General features: G+C 40.1%; 2 protein-coding genes and 1 long non-coding RNA gene across 4 annotated transcripts; 1 reads left to right on the top strand and 2 right to left on the bottom strand.

Annotated features, from left to right (window-relative positions):
- Window positions 1-743: 743 nt before the first annotated feature.
- mcmdc2 (minichromosome maintenance domain containing 2) lies at window positions 744-17,669 on the top strand (the record flags this gene model as incomplete). The annotated part of the gene is made up of 15 exons (XM_084048332.1): window positions 744-840; window positions 1,751-1,881; window positions 1,993-2,052; window positions 2,765-2,963; window positions 3,677-3,799; window positions 3,968-4,069; window positions 5,066-5,194; window positions 5,504-5,741; window positions 5,896-6,104; window positions 6,272-6,438; window positions 7,082-7,261; window positions 7,389-7,531; window positions 8,012-8,121; window positions 8,411-8,589; window positions 17,555-17,669. The coding sequence occupies 14 exons, from the start codon at window positions 744-746 to the stop codon at window positions 8,575-8,577; spliced, it is 2,055 nt and encodes a 684-aa protein (XP_083904458.1). The 3' UTR covers window positions 8,578-8,589; window positions 17,555-17,669.
- LOC311039217 lies at window positions 9,288-13,489 on the bottom strand. 2 transcript variants are annotated; one of them, XR_014600146.1, is made up of 9 exons: window positions 13,357-13,489; window positions 12,100-12,140; window positions 11,391-11,449; window positions 11,056-11,089; window positions 10,784-10,836; window positions 10,516-10,568; window positions 10,244-10,302; window positions 9,997-10,038; window positions 9,288-9,767 (listed from the first exon to the last, which is right to left on the bottom strand). It is a non-coding gene; the product is annotated as an uncharacterized lncRNA (long non-coding RNA). The 2 variants fall into 2 exon arrangements; XR_014600147.1 differs by having other exon boundaries at window positions 11,056-11,449.
- On the bottom strand, window positions 16,081-19,340 carry tcf24 (transcription factor 24; the record flags this gene model as incomplete). Its single annotated transcript, XM_084048333.1, has 3 exons — window positions 18,700-19,340; window positions 17,487-17,986; window positions 16,081-16,191 (listed from the first exon to the last, which is right to left on the bottom strand). The coding sequence occupies exons 2-3, from the start codon at window positions 17,964-17,966 to the stop codon at window positions 16,081-16,083; spliced, it is 591 nt and encodes a 196-aa protein (XP_083904459.1). The 5' UTR covers window positions 17,967-17,986; window positions 18,700-19,340.
- Between the last annotated feature and the right edge of the window lie 758 nt (window positions 19,341-20,098).

Raw genomic sequence — 20,098 nt, forward strand, 5'->3', positions numbered from 1 at the left:
TCATACATTGATGATGATAATGAAGTGCACATTAGCATTCACACTGACTTACATTTCAACAGTAAAGTCACATCAGACAATGAGCATGATCTGTCACTTTTACACACAGTAATGAAAGTTATCCTTGCCTGGGCTTACCTCTGTGCTGGAGGCTGACGACAGGGGAACAGGTTCTCCTGAGAGAAATGAGCTGCGATGGAGAGATGAGTGAATGACATGGTCCAAGGAGGAGATTTACTAAAGCAGTTAAACCGTGAAGCTAGCTACAGATAACGACCGCCAAGCGCCAACTACAGAACACATATTTGAAATGATTATACATTATGAAATTATTATATATTATACATATTTGAAAATAGCTGATCTACAAGCTTGTTGATTTTAAGTACATTTTGATACTAATACATACTACTACTTTTCCGCAAGTCATTTTTAAATTCTGGACTCTTATTTGTAAAAGAGTATATCTACATTGCAGTAATGATACTTTCATTCAAGTAAGAAATGCGAGTACTTTTTCCACCACCGCTTGTAGATAATTAAATGGAAAATCTGCCGTGTGGTGCTCGAGGAATGGTCACCATGGCAACGGGTTAGCGCGAGCGCTTTTGGTTGACATGATAATCCATTGATTCTAGATTAGATCTAGTTTACTAGCGTCTCTAGCCATTATAGCCTGTCTTCTTGACCGTTTAGTGAGTTTAAATCGTAGAGCTATAGGTTTAAATAGATAAAAAAGGAAAATGGACGATGTTTTATCGTTAAAAGAATCCGTGTTGTTCTATTTAGACAGGAGTGGTGGCCTTGTCAAACTGGCAGAAGACTGCAGGCCGTTCAACGGTAAGAAAGCCGCTGTGTACCCGGAAGTAAAACCAGTGGTGGAAAAAGTACTCACATTTCTTACTTAGGTAAAAGTATCAATACTGCAATGTAGAAATAATCTGTTACAAGTGAAAGTATGGAATTCAAAATTTACTTGAGTAAAAGTGCAAAAGTATTGGTATCAAAAGTAGGCTGCCTAAAGTAGAAAGTACTTATTGTGCACAATGTCCCATTTCAAAAGTTTAAAAAAGAAATGGAATTTGAATTCGAATTTGAAAATAGCAGTTCGTGTCAAGGACCCCCGAATCAATGTATTTGGCCACGGACCCCCCTTCTGAAAAGATGTGTCAGCGACCCCCACACAACATTTGTGTTAAAATATTTAAAATATTTCAAGATAGGCCTATAAATGCAAATGTACAAGCTCACAAGCTTGTAGATCTATTTTCAAATAGCCAATTTTATGTAGGGGTTAAACTGATTGTGATGCTGTATCAACTAATTTTGCTGGGGACCCACTGGAACCCCCTCAAGGACCCCTGGGGGTCCCTGGACCCCACTTTGAGAACCACTGTTCTAGAGCCTAGGCTCTCTCTAGACCCGTGGTACTTTTTGGTGCCAAGGACCCCTATCTGTGAATGTTTTGTGCCAGGGAGCCCCTAGAAAATGTTCAAAAATAGCAGATGTACAAGCTCACAGCCCGGCACGAAGTGACGCGCTGTGAGCTTGTACATCTGCTATTTTTGAATAGCCAACGCATAAAATATGGATAAAGAGCTTAAAATATATTAAACACATTTAGCTGGGGACCCCCTGCAACTCCCTCAAGGACCCCTGGGGGTCCCCGGACCCCACTTTGAGAACCACTGCTCTAGACAGTAATTTCTGCTAGGTTCACAGACACCACTTGTTGCCTTGTTGTCTCCAGACCCCCAGCAGAATGAAGCCGTGTATAGGTTCTGTATCAGCGTCAATCCCTCTGATGCGATAGAGTTGGATCCCATGCTGGGCGACTGCATCCTCCATCAGCCCCTCAAAGCAACAGCTCTGTTTCAGTCTGTGAGTCAGTTCACCCATGTGGTCACCTCACCTCCCAATGTCTATTTTTTCAATTTTCTATTTGATGAAGTCTTCAGTAAATGATTCCTCTTTTTGTATACTCTGTTTCAGGTTTGTTTCCTTTCAATAAAGACTCTTAACCTGATTGAAAGAATACACACAGAAAGTCAGGTATGGGTAATATTAAATGTGCAAGACTTTCTGGTCAATGACTAATCATTAGTCATACATTAAAGGCATATTTCATTTTTTTTAAATGGGTCATTTTATTGTCTACTCAGGCTTTTGTGAGCCCCCCAGACAGTTTTTAAGTTGATTGATTCAGTATTTAGACATTTGATATTCATTTTATCAGACACCCATTATAACTTCAAACTCCATTTGTAACATGTTAGATTCATCAAAAACACCGTCCTTGGTTCTGGTGACTCATTTTGCCTTCCTAATACATGAGGGGAGGGTGTTTTTTCGATTACTTTTTATTTCTATTTTTTATTGTATACATTTTTTTTCATTTTCCCCCCAAAATATCAAAAATAAATGAAAAAGTAATTGAAAAAACACGGCCTCCTCACTTATTAGAAGGACAATATCAGTCACCAGAAGCAAGGACTGTGTTTTTGATGAGTTTGAAGTTACAATGGGTTTGTATAAGAATGGGGCGTGTCTGATAAAATGAATATCAAATATCTAAATACTGAATCAAGCAAACATGTGACCACATTTTTTTTTAAAGTGAAATATCCCTTTAAATACATTAGTAATTTATTAATTATCACAAGTAGCCCACAGACAGCATGGCTGCAGTGCGTGTGCCATCGCATCTTTGATTTGTAAGCAACGGTAGTTTCACACAGCTTATCGTTTCCTTGTTCATTCTGAGGTGAATGTAATCCTGAAGCTGACACACCTGCCGCCATTTCCTGAATACACTCTGGACCTGTGTGCCTTCCCTGGTGGCTCCGGCCCCATGATGAGGCCTGTTGCCATGGAGGGCCTGGTCATTGCCATGACTAGGATCACAAAGTACACCCAAGGGGCCAGGTTCCTCTGCACTGATGATGACTGCCCCTGCTCTACAGGTACTCTTACCCCAGGCTGGGACAGCGGTGGAAGTACACAGATTTCTAGGTAGCAATACCACAATGTAGAAATACTCTGTTGCAAGTAAAAGGTCTACATTCAAAAGTTTACTTGAGTAAAAGTACAAAAGTATTGGCATCAACATATTCTTAAAGCACAATAAGTAAAAGCACTGAAATATTAAAAAAGTTGTCAAACTTTTTCCAGAATAGACAATTTTCGAATAGCCTAAGTATAAAATAGGGCTAAAGAGGTTCATGTATGTTTTGTAATTAATACATTAAATGTACAAAGTATCTTGTTAGTTATTAAAGATTTGAAATAATTGTAGTAGAGTAAAAAGGTATTAAATGTTGGAGTAGAACTCAGGTAAAGATAATCAGGTAAGTTAATGTACCTCAACATTGTGCTTAAGTCCAGTACTTGAGTAAATGTACTTTCCACCACTGGTCTGGGTGAGATTACTGTTACCCTGACAACAGCGAGAAAGAGACTTGTGCTCCACCAGGGCAGCTCTGTAATGTGCTCCACAAGTCGTAGCTATGGAAACACGACTAGAGCGAATCTGAATGTTTAATCACAGTTAATACTCTGATGCCAGTGTTATGTAATTTGCAAGACCATAATAATTACACAGGAAATACTAATGCATTCAAAACTCAGTTGCATGTTTGTTTATAGACGATTGTGTTGCACGGGTTGCTTCGTTTAGGGTTCCATCACATCCGGATCCATGCCCCGGGGGCCACTGAGTCAGCAACAGTGAGGAATGACTTCAGCTGTCTCATTTGCCGTTCTCCTCTAAAAGAGGACGTCAAGTTCAGAGTGCTGGGAGGTGAGAGTGAGGTCGCCCCAACTCAATTACTGTGCGCTTTAGTGTTTACTGACTCTGAGAACGTTATTTGAATGGGTTACTGGGCAATGTGCATTAAATAACTGAGTGCTTGTGTGTGTATTTATATTTTTGTGTGCATGTTTTTCCGTATGTACGTGCGTATAACAGACAAACAGCTGGTGGAATTGATCCATGTAAAAGCATTGGATAGCCTGAGTGTCTGGCCACAAAACTCACTCAGGTACCAATCTGTCACCCTGTTTTTAAGAGGTAAGAGTAACAGTGCATCACAGATTATTCATTACGAGCAAACGTGTAACATTTGACGGCACATTTGTACTGTAATGTACATTATTATTAGTGTATCAAATACATTTAAGGTTAAACTTGATTGCATAGTCCCACTTCACTGCTTGAGTTATACTATTAAAGACACCGTTACTCTGAAATGTGTGCTTTTGATACAGGAACTGACACTATAAGACAACAAAACATAAGCTTGCAGTGAACTCTGTGAACACTAGGATAAATCAGAGCTATATTTTCAGTTATGATGGGTTAAAAAAAGAGTCTTATAAGGCTTATCTTCCATTATCTGCAAAGTCACTATACTGTATATACAGTAGGTATTTGTATATGAACCAAAATGTATGGTCAAGTATATTCCAGATTGTATCTGAAGAAATTCCTGCATAGGTAAATACAGTGTATTTTATTTGAGAAATCTGAAATGAATTGAGTATATTATATTTACCCTTGATTATGAATAATACGGTTGTAGTAGCTTGTATTGACAGACAATCAGATGACTTGAGGTTTCTCCGACTTTTTAAATGTGCCTAATTTTGGAACACAAACCTAGTAGGGGAGAGTTCAAATGAATAGATCTTTGAGTAGCCTACCACGCGTTGTGCCCCTTGGTGAGATATTAGGTGTTCCTGTCCCCTCTAATAACATTGTCCAGCCATTAGTCTGGAGAGACCAGCCAATCTCAGCACCAGGATTAGCATATAGTGTTGACCCAGTCGCACGAAGGAATTCAATACACAGGGCTCCCGTTACTAAACATATATGTTAATAAGTGCAAGGAACACTCATTAGCTGGCTGCACGATTCTCACATAGTGGAATCTTTGTTCTGAAGGCCTCTCTCTGTGTTTCTCTTGGCAGTGGTGTGTAGGTGGCATGCATGTTTCTTCAATAATCAGCAGACGGGTACAGAACAACCCCCTTGAGTGCTATTGCTTTGTATCCCCTATTCACACAGATGAACTCTGTAACTCCATGAGAATCGGACGTATCTACAGGGTCCTGGGCATTCCTGCACATGTGCACCAGTGGCCCAACATCATCTGGAGTGTAGAGGCCAATAGTGTCCAACCGTTGGAGCCAGTTTGTAAGGACTTAATTTACCATAATTCGTATAGTTGAGTGTGATATAAGAGCAAAATGGCTCAATGTGAATATGGTCAATTCAACACACAGTAAAACCCTGCTCCTAATCTATTAGAAATTATTCAGATCCTAAAATACCAGCTGCTGTTCAGGAATGCTGTGATTAATTGAGACATTTCAGAATATACCTCTGACACCATGTATTCCAATTCATCATAACACTTCACCAGCTACATGTTTGTGCACGGAGCATCATTAATTATAGTACTACTTAAACACCACCGCCATTTTTCTTCACCACTGCCAACAGACCCACAGAAGGTCAGTGACAACTTCCAGGCTCTGTTGAAGGCCACAGCCTGTTCTCCGTGGAGGTTCTCCGCTGTGGTGGCCAACTCTTTTGGGTCGGCTGTCGTCCCGCCGGGCCTGTACAATACTCTGAAGCTGAGCCTACTGCTCAGCTTAGTTCAGAGCAGAGCAGACGCAACAGACATATTTCACAGCTTGGACCTACTCGTCCTGACCACTGACACTCTCATACTAGACAGGTAAAGTCAAACACGAGACAGTACATTTAGCGTGTACTGGACATGCAAATCCAATTAAAAATCCACTTTATGACCTTGTATTGATCAACTAAATGTCCTGTGTGTGTGTGTGTGTGTGTGTGTGTGTGTGTGTGTGTGTGTGTGTGTGTGTCAGGCTGATGGCACACGCCCTGGGCCTTGCAGGACGCAGTGTCAGGCATCAGCCCTTGGGGGAGATGTTTGCCTCTCTTTCCCGGGACGAACATGGAGCAGGCACTGCCAACATCCATGCAGGCTCTGCCCTACTGGCCACCGGAGGAATCTGTATGCTGGGAGAACTGGGCTGCTACAGACGTGACAAAATGGATGCCGTTCAGTCAGGTGGTGAAGACGGTTTCATTGATATGACTTATTACGTGCCACAGTAGTGTGCATGACAAGCACTAATATCGATAGGTAGAGCATTATTGTGCTGGTTCTTCTTAGTATTGGATTCACATCTCTTTTGGAGCTGATTGATATGCTTTCCCATCTCTTATCTACTCTTTCAGTGCTGGAGAGTCGCACTGTGTCTGTGTTCATCCCAGGGAAGAAGTATGGTGAAGATGCCGACCAGCAGCTCTCCTTCCCAGTCCAGTGCAGCTTCTGGGCACTGGCAGATACCATGGATGCCTCCCGGCGATCTGGCAGAACAGAATGTATCCTGCTGGGAACAGCGGTCTGTGCATGACACAGCACATCATCACATTGCATCTCTGAGGCTCATTGCAAAATGTGTTGTTCAGGTTAACCTCGGCAGCTCCAAATGGAGACAAACTTAGACTGAATTGTAGTAGGGTCTCACAGTCACAATGTCAGTGGAAGTGGAGATTGCTTGGGACATTTTGTTTATGAGTTCTAGAAATGTTAAACCTCAACCGGCCCAAACGTTGTTTGTAGGAAAAAGGGCTAAATCAGGAAGTTGAGACAATCTACTTTCCCTGAAGGAAATGGTTAATTGGTCTCTCTCATAACACAGATTACCTCCCAGCAGTGCCCTTTAGATTAGAACATACAATGCTTGTTTTCCAAGACCCAATGCACAGAGGACAATAAACTGTGTTACCATAGCAATAATAAATAGTCCTTTCAGAACGCATACATTTTCCTCATTCAAGGACATGTACCATAGTTCTGCTCCAAGAGAGCTGTCATTCTCGTTAGGTCATCTCAGGCTGCTCTGTGTCTCAAAGTAGGATGGACTCCAGTCAGTTCTTTCTATACAGGGCAGGTTTAACACTTGTAAAAACATAACATTTTTAGGAATGGTCTCAGAATCTGCATGTGAAACATCATGATACTCTGTTGCTTTGCATGTGCAGGAAATGGGCCCAGTGCCAGCTCCGCTGGCAGAAGCCTTTGGCTTGGTGATCCAATGTCGGGATGTCAGGGGAGAGCAGCCCTTGCTTGCCCAGACTTTCCACACCCTCAGGCAGGCAGTCCAGCCGGGAGAGCCCCTTTACTCGTCCTGCACGATGTACACCACACAAGACTACCGGGAGGTGAACAAACACACGTTTTAATGTCTATTATTCATTTTCACTTCAGTACACACTCTTTTGCCACCATTGAGTGCACCATCTATCCATCCAACCTCATATTTACCATCTTAAATTCTCTGTCTTGAAGTTGCTGGCCCATGCACAGGCATTGCATGTGGAACTCAGTCATGGGGCAGCAAAGATGATCCATGGATACTACATGGCCAGTCGTAGGATCCGATCAGACCAATGTAAAGGGGTCAAGGTGTCAGTGGCTTCTGTCAAATTGCTGTAAGGGCTTTTCATTATTTACAGCTTTTCCATTACATATTTTGATCTGTCATTAGGTCTTTAATTTACATTCATGTTCAAATTTACCTGCTGCATTTCTGTTATCAACCACAAGGTGGAGCACTCTCCTTACTGTTATGCTTTATGCAGGTCTTACCCTCTGAAGACTATTTTTCATAAAGTTTGGATAAATGTTTAGAGAACTCTTTCAGTGTTGTTGAAAACATTATGAGAAAATAAATCTATGAAAATAAACCTCTTTAAATTATGAGAAAATAAACCTATGAAAATAAACCTCTTTTCAATTATGGGTGTACAACAAAATGTCCATCTAAAAAATAACTTAACAAATGTGCTCCTTACTGGTACTTACAGTAATGGTAGGCTGAATCCTTTTAAATTACATTACATCTGTACTCACTTTATTTTGTGCCCTTATCCCATTATCATTCACTCATTATACATAAACAATTGTCCCAGGATCTCTCTGGCTGAGGCTCATTGTAAACTATGCCTGAGAACAAGCGTGCTGGAGGAAGACGCCGTTGTTGCTGTGCTCCTTTGTGAAAACTCCATCACCCTCCGACATGGTACAGTGTCACTGAACGTTTTTCAATATACCACATCAGTAGTCAACATCTATGGTCTTCTTGCAGATGATCAATCATAATTCAACTCTAGTCTGATCTGTATGGTAAATTGCATTGCTGTAGGTTTTGATTACATACAGTATATATGTGCCATGTATTAACAAAACAAATAAATTGTACGGTATCAGAACATCTAGTCTAGTTACAACTGTGATACTTTTCACTTTAACAAGCTCGTGTATGCCAATAACTGACCAATACGTCTGGGGATGGCTGCCTCTTCCCACAGGGACCTCAGCTCTCGTTATCCCACCTGACGCAGTGTTTCCCTTTGACCTGTGTGAGCCTGACTCGTTGCTCAGGCGAGACGTGACCTTAGAGCAACTCCACCAGAACATCCTGCACTTCATCTACGCCTACGCACCCGGGGCAGAAACATACATCACAGAGGAGTAAGATCTTTTACAGGTAGGTTCAAAAACCACAGATCAACCACTCAAGACCACACAATATATGGGGTGTAGTTATAAATATCATGCAGACACCATCTGCATTTAGAAGTCTATACTCTACAACCCTACATACCAAGTCAACTGTAGAGTACATGGCAAATTCCAAGAATGTTACCAGTGAAGGCCAGACAGAAGCATTTGTGTGCTGAAGTTCCATACTGAAATTATGACTGACAAGTCACTTTATTTTCCATCATCTAAATCACAAGCCATATAGGGTAAATTGTAACCAATTTTCCAGGTCAGAGGAACTAAATCATAAGCCAGATGGATTGGTGGTGGGTGATTTCTGTGGACATGAGCTTAACCACATACATTTGGCAGAGAAACCACACTTCCTCTGTAGTCCGACCTATGCTATAAAGGCGAGAATATATTCAGAACAAGTCACAGATGATGGCTAGTGTGGAGAAATATACACTATGGCAATATGCTGATGATTTAGTCTAGTCATGCATTGGCACTACATTTTCACTGTCTGATCAATCAACTGCCATTGTCCCACTACAGACAATACTGCAGTCTCATCTAAGTGTCGCAGAATTACTTAAATCCACATGTTCAGTATATTATTCTTCTGCAGTTTATTTTAGTCAATTTACAGAAACAAACCAGCATATTTTCCATATCTAAGTAATAATACATTTCAGCCCATTTGATGGGTGAGGCACATTTTTTATTGGTCACAATATAGGTAACAGTCAAAGGAACAGGGCTAATCTTGATAAGTGAACATTAATGGTCCTTGCACACCGGGAGCGTGACTAATAATGTGAACATGAGTCAAAACTATTAATTTGGTTATGCCTCTTCCATACAGGCTGCTTTAATTTGCTATAAAAACAATTACATTGCCTCGCTATAGTCGTATTGTGTATGTACTCATGACAATAATTTATGTTAATTCATTGGATGAAATAAACTCTGCTTGTATGGACCTCAACAATTCAATGGCGTATATACTGTACACTCACAACAAGATGTAGTATACACCATAAGGAGAATGAACATTCATTCATTGATGCTGCTGATCTGGTGCAGTAGATTTGCCTTCATGTGTTGGGATTTCAAAAAGCATACAGTATGGTTGGTTGGTTCATATCTGTGTCTTTCAAGACTCTCCAACAAGTAGATCTACAGAACAAAATGAAAACAAAAATAAGGTGGGGAGGGGTTACTCTCAATTTAATTCATATAAGCAGAAACTTTGGGGGGCTGGGGGTCACTTCAGCTGGTCATTCAGTTAAGTCACAGTCTCACCATCCTAATGTCTGACGGGTAAACGGCAAATGTGAACTCATCATTTGATCAGCAGATGTGACCAGTAAGAGGACAACAGTGTTTGTTTCACCAAGATACTCACCTCAGTAGACTGAGAGGCCTAAATCTTCAGCAATGACATGAACTGGAAGAAAAAAATAACATCCATGTATATTGGAACTTTTTACATGATAGGCCCAAATGCTTTTGATTGTACTTAGTATTCAGTTAATCACAGTCTCACCACCCTAATGTCTGACGGGTAAACGGCAAATGTGAACTCATCATTATTTGATCAGCAGATGCAACCATTAACAGGACAACATAGTTTATTTCACCAAGATACTCACCTCTGAGGCTCTGACCCACAACATTAGACGGAAGCCTACATCTTCAGCTATGACATAAGCTGGAAGAACAAAATGACATCTATTTATAGTGGAATTTATGGTGCTTTTCTATGATAATCCTTAATAGTTTTGATTGTACTTGGTATTCAGTTAATCACAGTCTCACCACCCTATTGTCTGACGGGTAAACGGCAAATGTGAACTCATCATTATTTGATCAGCATATGCAACCAGTAACAAGACAACATAGTTTGTTTGACCAAGATACTCACCTCTCAGACCCACCACAGTAGACTGAGGCCTACATCTTCAGCTATGACATGAGCTGGAAGAAAAAAAAATGACATCCATTTATATTGGAACTTGGTGCTTTTTTTAATGATAATCCCAAATAGTTTTGATTGTACTTGGTATTCAGTTAATCACAGTCTCACCACCCTATTGTCTGACGGGTAAACGGCAAATGTGAACTCATCACTATTTGATCAACAGATGCAACCAGTAACAGCACAACATAGTTTGTTTGACCAAGATACTCACCTCTCAGACCCACCACAGTAGACTGAGGCCTACATCTTCAGCTATGACATGAGCTGGAAGGAAAAAAAATGACATCCATTTATATTGGAGCTTGTGGTGCTTTTTTTTATGATAATCCCAAATGGTTTTGATTGTACTTGGTATTCAGTTAATCACAGTCTCACCACCCTATTGTCTGACGGGTAAACGGCAAATGTGAACTCATCACTATTGCACCAGCAGCACAAAACGGTAATCAAAGAGTACAGAAATCGATACTTCCAAGAGCTTACCTCAATATTTGTACAGCTCACATTCGCTTGGCACCTTCAGTTTTCAGGGAGGCCATGAAATGAGGAAATGTATCAAGTTAATACAAGAAGTTTTAAAACGGCAGTTAATACTGACTGGTAGGATGAAGCTTTTCAAAAATAATTTTAGCAATATTTGCCCTGGTTTAGGGCAAACCCAATACCCCTATTTTTTGTTAATACACTGGTATTCAGTTAGTCATTCTCACCACCATTTTGTCTGATGAGTACAAAATAGCATCACTATTCCAGCAGCATAAATGAACAGTAGTAGACAGTACCAGAGGCTATACTTTTCACAGAGATCGGATACTCACCGTATGCTCAAGTCGGCATACAACTTGAGGCTAATATCTGGCACCTGCAAGAATGGCATCTGAAAAGAATTGAAAGTTCAAATCAAATTAACTTCGTGGAACTAGAGCGGCAGTAGCTCAGGAGGTAGAGCAGCCAACTGAGAATCATGTCCCAGGTTCTAACGTCAGCTTCTCCAGACTTTGTGTTATCCCTGAGCAAGACGCTTAACCTTCAACTGCTCCCCTGTGCACTCACGTGTCAATGCAAATAATTGGGGATCACATTCACTACAAATCCTCCTTCCTTTTATTGTTTTATTACATTGTCGAAGGTAATCAATTTACACTTGAACCACAATGTTTTGGGAAGCTGGTTCTACATTATTTAAACATGCTGGTAATTCAGTTGTCACTGTGTCACCACCCTTTAGTCTGACGGGTAAACGGCAAAGTATGTGAACTCATCACTATTCCAGCAGGAGAAAAAAAAGACATTTCACTTTGATCACTTTAATAAAAAAGGCACTCATATCTACAGCCTGCATCTTGGCAGTAGCAAGAGGTCCGACTCTTAATAGGTTGTGGATAACTTAAGCATAATTCAGAGCTCTAACCTAGCTGATGAGCCAAAAACAATTCTATGTTACCCTGCATCTCTCACACACACACACACACACACACACACACACACACACACACACACTACATATAAAAAAGGTATTCAACTTACCATATTAGGTGAACATTAAGATTCCATTCAGCCATCTTCACCTGTACATGTAAAAGGACAACACAAGTTACATTTGACACGTCAATAATTGTCATACTAGGTCTCAATTTTTCCATCAATGAACCAGTTAAGAGCATAAAGATGTCATACTCCACCAGACTAGTCGAGTATGTGATTGTCACCTTCAAATAGTATTTGCTATTGATTTTAGCTTGCATGAATAAGCTGTACTGAGGGAGCAGCCAATATGCTGCTTAGCACCTATGACTGATCACTTGAAGGTCACAAGGGCATAATGTAACACAGCTTGAGAGCAAGACTGAGGATGGGTTCAACAGCAGGTCACAACCTCTGCCATGACCTTTACTCCTTCAAGGGGCCAGAGAAGTGTTTTTCCCAATGAAATAATTGATGCGACAATTCCCTGACCACCCCATCTAGTGCTGACCCTTTGGCTCTAGTTGAAGCCATGAATGGACAGTAAGAGGAACATGAATGACAAAAGATTTTTAACTGAGTGAAAGCATGATTTATTGCTATACAGAGGGGACCACGTTCTTCTATGAGAATCGATGTAATAATCCCACGTTAGCGTCGGATCAAGACCATCATGGATGCATTTGATAGTCTGACTTTTACCTTCGCATCTATGCAAATGTCAAAATTGATTAAATAAAAATACATAATGGTCCTCTTAGTCTTGATCCAAGGCTAAATCCACGTAGAGATGTTTTCCGTACTAATATTTCTTTGTAAAGACATGCCAGGCCTAATGGTCTAACGCATTGGTTCTCAAAAGAAATGTATTTCTTTCAAGGACCCCCAATTTGGTATGCATTAGGGCCAGTTAAGTGAATAAGTGTTACTCAAGTACTGTACTTGAATACAATTTTGATGCATTTTTACTTTACTGGGGTATTTCCAATTTTCAGTACTGCAAGCCGACCTACAAGCTTGTAGATCTGCCATTTTCAAAAGATTTATCCATTTTAAAACTTGTGAAAAGGAACATTCTGTATAAGGAGTACTTCCTACTTTCAGTATATTTTGATGGCATACTTTAGGACTTTTACTCAACACTGCTTGTTGCTTCCACGTGGCCATGAAATGCGCCAGGCTAACGTTAGCTAATAGCTACACCCTGCTAACTATCTAGCAGCTGTATCAAGTGCAAGAAGAATCTTGTTTGAAAACAACCACAACAGACAGAAACGATGCAGTCATTACAAATACAGTGGTTTCCCCATCATATATTACCTTCTGTTCTGTGGGAAAGCATTGAAGAAATGTTGTTAGGTGGTGTTGGAGGAGCAACACACACACTGCAGCTTTCCTCCATGACGGAGAGAGAAGGAAAGAGAGAGCGATCCGATGATCATGACGCTCGTTTTCTGTTCCTCCTCAACGTTGCCAGATTTAGCGAGAGAAAGAAGCAACCAGACCACGTCTAGGAAAACAATTTCAACCTTGTCTATTTGAAAATAGCCGATCTACAAGCTCACAACGCGACGTGTTGTGAGCGTAGATCGGCTATTTGCAAAACAAATCTTGTATTCAAATGTGGAATATTTGGAATGTTTTTTAGAAAACATTCTAACACAAATGCCCCCCCAAAAATATATGAGAACCACTGGTTTAAATAATATTTTTTTAAAATGTGGAAGAAAGCCCAAATAAGCAACTACACTTTAGAAACAAGTCCAAAAAACAGCAACCCGCTGCCTGCAACTACTGATACAATCGACATAGCAGAAAAACAAGCCCAAAGTCGCTTATAATAAACCGACATGGCAACACTCTTTCTGAGCTTCACAGCTGCGCACTGGGGCTGGGGGTTTATACTCCACCCTAGGACGGTGTCGCTTATCGAAAATAACTGATCTACAAGCGACGTGACTTGCTTTAAGCTTTATCAGGCACACACACACACACACACACACACACACACACACACACACACACACACACACACACACACACACACACACACACACACACACACACACACACACACACACACACACACACACACACACCCACACACATATTTACACACACATAGACAGACAGACAGACAGACAGACAGACAGACAGACAGACAGACAGACAGACAGACACACACACACACACACACACACACACACACACACACACACACACACACACACACACACACACACACACACACACACACACACACACACACACACACACACTTAATATCGCTTGGTGTAGAATAGCTACACATTTTGGAGCACAAACTGTTTTCTTGAAAATGCATTTGAGATTCCAACACCGTTTGTTTCTCATGAGGAGACATTTTTCATTACATTTTTATTTGTTTTTTGTTAGGATGGCCCTTACAGGCCCATCGTCTTGATAAATAGTTAAATCTCTATCCAATATTATGAGGCCTGGTGATGATTATGTTTTTAATATCTTTACAACAACTGTAGGCTAATCAATAAAATATATGCTGGACGCTTATTATTCGTATAACAGCCAGAGCTGAACATGTATATAGGTCAATGTGATTTAAATCATCTACCACTCTCAGGTGGGTCGTTTTGGATTAAAGTTGAATTTAGGTGATTGACAAAATAGAATTTCAACATAATCATTAACTCCGTGACATTTGATTAATATGACTTCGCACTGGTGGAACTTGGAAGTAACCTAAAAAAAAAGACAAAATAATGGCCTACCTTACAAGAATTCCTTGTTTTGAATGGCCCTCAATAATTTAACCAGTGCATGGACAAAGCATTAGACAGCAAATGGAAAAAGACATAAAGAATGAACAGTTAACTTTAACTGTGAGTGTGACATGACATGATGTATACGTGAATTTTTGTGTGTCCTTTTGTTGCTTTAGGCCTAAGCCTTTTTCGTTGTTATTTCAGAATGCTTTGCTTTCATTGATACAAAAAAATAAAATAATAATAAAGTCTATAGGCCTACTCCCAAAGATTTGTTAGACCTGATACATATAATCTCCCTTGATCAGGAGACCATACTTGTTTTATTTAAGTCATTTATTCACAAACACATACAGCCATGCATGCATGTAAAAATAAGAAAGAACAGGAGACGAGGAGGCTCCATTGTTGACTCTCTCTGACAGACCACTTCACATGACAGATGTTAAGTTATTCACACATGCATTTAGTGCAAATGTTTTTAACTGAAAGTGCACACCTCAAGCATGACGGGTTCATTACCCCATGGAATTTCTACAAATATAATAGGCCTATACCTGGGACATGTATAGAACTGCACAGCGCAGACCAACACAAAAAAGGATTTGACAAAAAAACTACATCAGAGAAACATCAAGACAAGTATAGCTTATGCCTTCTCCAATTTTCACACATACAATTCTCTCAATATATTAATTTACAATGGCATCCTGGTGAGATTGGCTTTATAAGTCAAATCAGTTAATTGTTTAAAATCATTCAACGAAGCATATAGCCTATTTTTAAACAGTGGTTCTCAACCTGTGGGTCGGGACCCCCAGGGGGACAGTGAAGTGAAAATTGAAGGACTTTTAATATTTTTAATACCTTAAAACGAAAGAAAAGAAAAAGTCCATTACTGCATAAAAAGTAGCCTAATCAACAAACTAGCCTATATATATACTATAAAAAACTGGTCAAACATTGGCCAAATTGTGAAAATAGCTATTTTCACAATATTTATCTGTGGAACCAAGTCAAACTAAATGCCTCAACTCCTATACATTCCAGTGCTTATTGGGGTCCCCAGTTCAAAAATGATTATTTTGGTGGGTCCCCAATTCAAATATGATTATTTTGGGGGTGGGTCCACACAGTTCAAATATGATTATTTTGGGGGGTCTCGGCCTGAAAAGGTTGAGAACCACTTGCCTATTATGTCCGATGCTGTCTGAATCAATGAACAGCATGAAAATTCATGCAAATATTGAATCACTTCTTCATCCAGGGGTGTTTTTAATTATTACTGCGATGTGGACGGTGACGGGCCTTGGTTCTCTGACTCTGACCGTTTGGAACTGTGCAGGAACTGTCCTGACGCCCCGACGTACAGTCTGGATCGCATCGGCCATTTCTGTCAAGAAAAATAAAGTTATTTATTGATTGATTAATTGATTGAATACTTTATTAACAGTTTGCAACCAAAAAAAGCACAGAAAGTACAGTTTAATACAAATACAATGCTAAAAGAATTGAACCCAAGTAAGCACTATGGCTTGTTTCCATTGGGGTCCTATTCAATTAATTGAAATTGAATAAGACACCGTCCATTCACCTCTAGTCCACTGTTTGGGTTGCGACCCATGTTTGGGTCACGGACCATTTTTTATGGGTCGTGACAAATGTCTTTTTTTTTCTGTGACAAATGTCTCTTTTTTCTTTTCATCAATTCGAAACAATTCCAACATTAAGAAAAAGTATTTGATAAATGAAATGGAAAAAATGTAATAATCCACAATAATTCTAATTATTCCCAAAGTGACACATCATGAGCTTGTAGATCTGCTATTTTCACTAGTTTGGGTCTCGGGCAGACGTCTAAGTTCTCTTTTGGGTCTTGAGCTAAAACGTTTGGGAACTACTGATCCAGGCTATCTGCAGCTATAGGCCTAAACAAGGATTCTGATGTTGCTATTATACACTTTTCAACTTACAGAAGGACCACAATGGAAATAAGCCCTTTTAGGGCTTTTTGTGTTATACTTTTAGCACCTTTTGTGTACATTTGTACCACTGTACCTTTTTTTGCAAACTGTTTATAAAGTATGTAATCAATCAATCAGCATTTGCACAATAGGCTATAAGTAGGCTAATATTAAATATGAATTGCCTATTATTACACATTTTGTCATAATTGGCCTATTTGCCATAATTAAAAAAGATGAAAGTAATATCCTAGATAACAATGTTTAATTTTCATTTCACACATTTTGTTTTAAGATCATTTCAGGGAATGTGGTATTTTGTTGTGACATTAAACCTGTCGAAGCATAAAATTCAACTCAGCTAACCAGACTGATCACTATCAGCAGTGCAAGTCGGCTTGGTTTTGGCCAATGGTGGTGTTTGATTGATTGATTGAATACTTTATTTTAATACAGTTTGCAAATAGTAGCCTACAGGTACGATTTTCCAATGATTGTATATAACACACAAGCTTTCTGTTATCCTTTTAACAATCAATGTAAAATATAAGGGCTTTTGTGTTATCCTTTTAACAACCAATGTAAAATCAAATGATGATGATGATGATTGTTGTTGTTGTTTTTGTTGTTGTTGTTGTTGTTGTTGTTATTGTTGTTATTATGCCTATTATTATTAATAATAGGCAATAATGAATATTATATGACGTATATAGCATCTACTCACTTTGACAGGGTGCAGGTATCCATCGCCTTTCAGCGAGTGCAACGCCTCTGTCTGCTTTGTGCTTTCAGCCTCGTCCATGCTGCTCTCCTCCTGCAGTGTTCGTGTCAAGTGAGCAATGTACGTGGTGGCCAAGATCAACACGTCCAGCTTGGACAGCTTGGTGTCCGGCGGAACGGACGGCAAAGTCCTCTGTAACTCCAGGAACGCGTGTCTCAGGGTCTGCACCCGGCTCCTCTCCCGCGCCGCGTTGGCGGCAGCCGGCCGTCCGACTCCAGCTCTCCCGCCGCCACCGAGCAGACCCCCGGACCCCTGGGCCTGGACCACCCTGTCCCTGCTGGACCTCTGATCCTGATCCTGGCCACGACCACTGTCCGGACTGGGGCTGGAGCTGGGGCTGGATGTGGGGCTGTCATCCATAACTGTCACTGTGGGGCCATTGTTTTTGCCACTGTCCATCCGGATCGTCTGTCTTCCAACCATTCGGGAAACACTTTAGAAACCTAAGAGACACAGTGGATGAATGTGTGTTTGAATCCATAGTATACGGTAGGCCTATCGTTATTATTATTCAGCATTTTGAAGACACTGTGTTGTCAAGTTTAACTAATAGCAAATGACTAATGTGACCTGTTTAGGCGAATGTAATACTGTTCTGTTATAGCAACAACGCATATTGTAAATATACTCTGACAGCTTTCTTAATGTAACTGTCTCCAGCCTAACTTTGTTATAACCTCTTGCATGAAATGCCATCGATGCACTTTTTATTTTAGCCGATATTTTCAAAAGTTAAACGGTAAGCCAAGGAGTAGCTCACCCAAAAAATGACTTATTTTCTATCAATTGGCTATTATTGGCTTAGGAATGTGACAAAAACAAAAATATCTCCATGTATAATTGATAGAAAATAAGTCGTGTGGGTGAACTACTCCTTTAAGCCTATCGTAACACTGAACCTAAACCTTTCACGAACTTCCACATTTCACTCTGACTAATCACTAAAAGAAAACAAGCCAAACCAATAGACTAAATGTTAATTGTTAGTCTATGATTTGCTTCCTGTAGGCATGTCAACTTGGCCTATTGATGATGGTGTTGTAAATATATGTCCCCATGCATTAATTGCATAATATGTCTGCAACATGCTATTAATTAAAACAAAATGTATATATATGGATCCCGAACTCGAGCGGTACTGCTGTGTGCCATTTACCTCTGGAATACTTCAAAAGTGGCGTCTTGAGAAACGACATCAAGGCAATCCAAAGACAACTTCGTATATATGCTGTATGTTTTGCCTCCTTCTCTGCAATGTATGGAACAGTCTCTGCCCAGGTCCTCCAAATCCAGATAATCTTTATAAAGAGGCGCGTCTGTGGAGAGAAGGTGCGCAGACGTCCCTGTCTGTCTGGGGGCGCATGGGGGCTCACCACCACCTCACCTGTGTGCGTCAAAGTCTCAGGAGCCCTTAATTTATGGGACACACAAAGGGGCAGACAAGCCCTTCACTCCTCCAGAGTAATTAATCACAAGCTCCTTGCAGTGGAAGGGACTGGCTGCTTTACCCTTTCCCTACTTATTTCTGTCTGAGGGGAGCAGAGAGAGACTGCTTTTCAACGCCAGAGGCAGGACTTTTTTTCCCCCTTCTTTATTTCTGATATGTGGTATAGGCTTTAGCTCACTCCAATTGGTTACGAACCTGACCCGATATTCTTTATAAGCACATCAAAAAGTAGAAAAGGAAAGACATTTTAGTCAAAGTAATGCTATGGGCTGCAAGTAACAAAAGTCTTCCAACCGTACATGCATATAAAGTTTATGAAAATGCTACTTGCAATAGACCATATAAAGACAAGCTGACATGTGTAAGTTGATATGCAAAACATTTGACTAATTGCAAGGGTGTCTTGAATTGCAAGCTCATTGGAACAGCTAATAAATAAACTTGAACACTGCAATCAACAGGCAGGCATTGAGGAAATTCTTGCAAGACTCATAAATTAATCACTCTGATTTCTAGGGCTCCAAACGGAGATGTCGGCAAATTAATGAAAGGAATTATTCATAACATGTAGTATATCCTTGGACTGTTCTTAATAAACATTGTTTTTGTAAGGATGGAGTAACAGTATTGCTTGGGGCCACTAATTATGAGGCGAAGCAAAGAAGGTTAAGTAAGCTTGGTTCCCTAATTACCCCACATCTTTCAGGGGTTACACACCCACGTGGCTCTTAAAAAACCCTTTCAAACATGGTCACAGTGACAATAAATACTTTGGGGCATTCCTACAGATACTGTCCACAAGATAAGCCTGAGTAATCCGTCACACTAATACTGTGATGGAAAAAGGTAATTTTATTTAAAGTGAACTAAATCAAAATGAGCCTACAGTAGTGACAGACCATTCTAGTGGCGTAATTAAATTAGGAAGTGCACGGAAACAATGTATGCCATTTAATAATAAATACAAAGTAGGAATTTGACTAAGATGTCTGATTGGAGAGTACAAATGTACAATATTTTTTATTTACTGTGCTAGGATTTGGAAAGAAGGAAGAAACGTGAGAAAGGAGATGGAAATCTACAATGAAAATGAATTGACCCACAACTA

Source organism: Gymnoscopelus microlampas (assembly GCF_963454915.1).
Source record: "Gymnoscopelus microlampas genome assembly, chromosome: 22".
In the NCBI taxonomy this organism is placed as follows: Eukaryota; Metazoa; Chordata; class Actinopteri; order Myctophiformes; family Myctophidae; genus Gymnoscopelus; species Gymnoscopelus microlampas.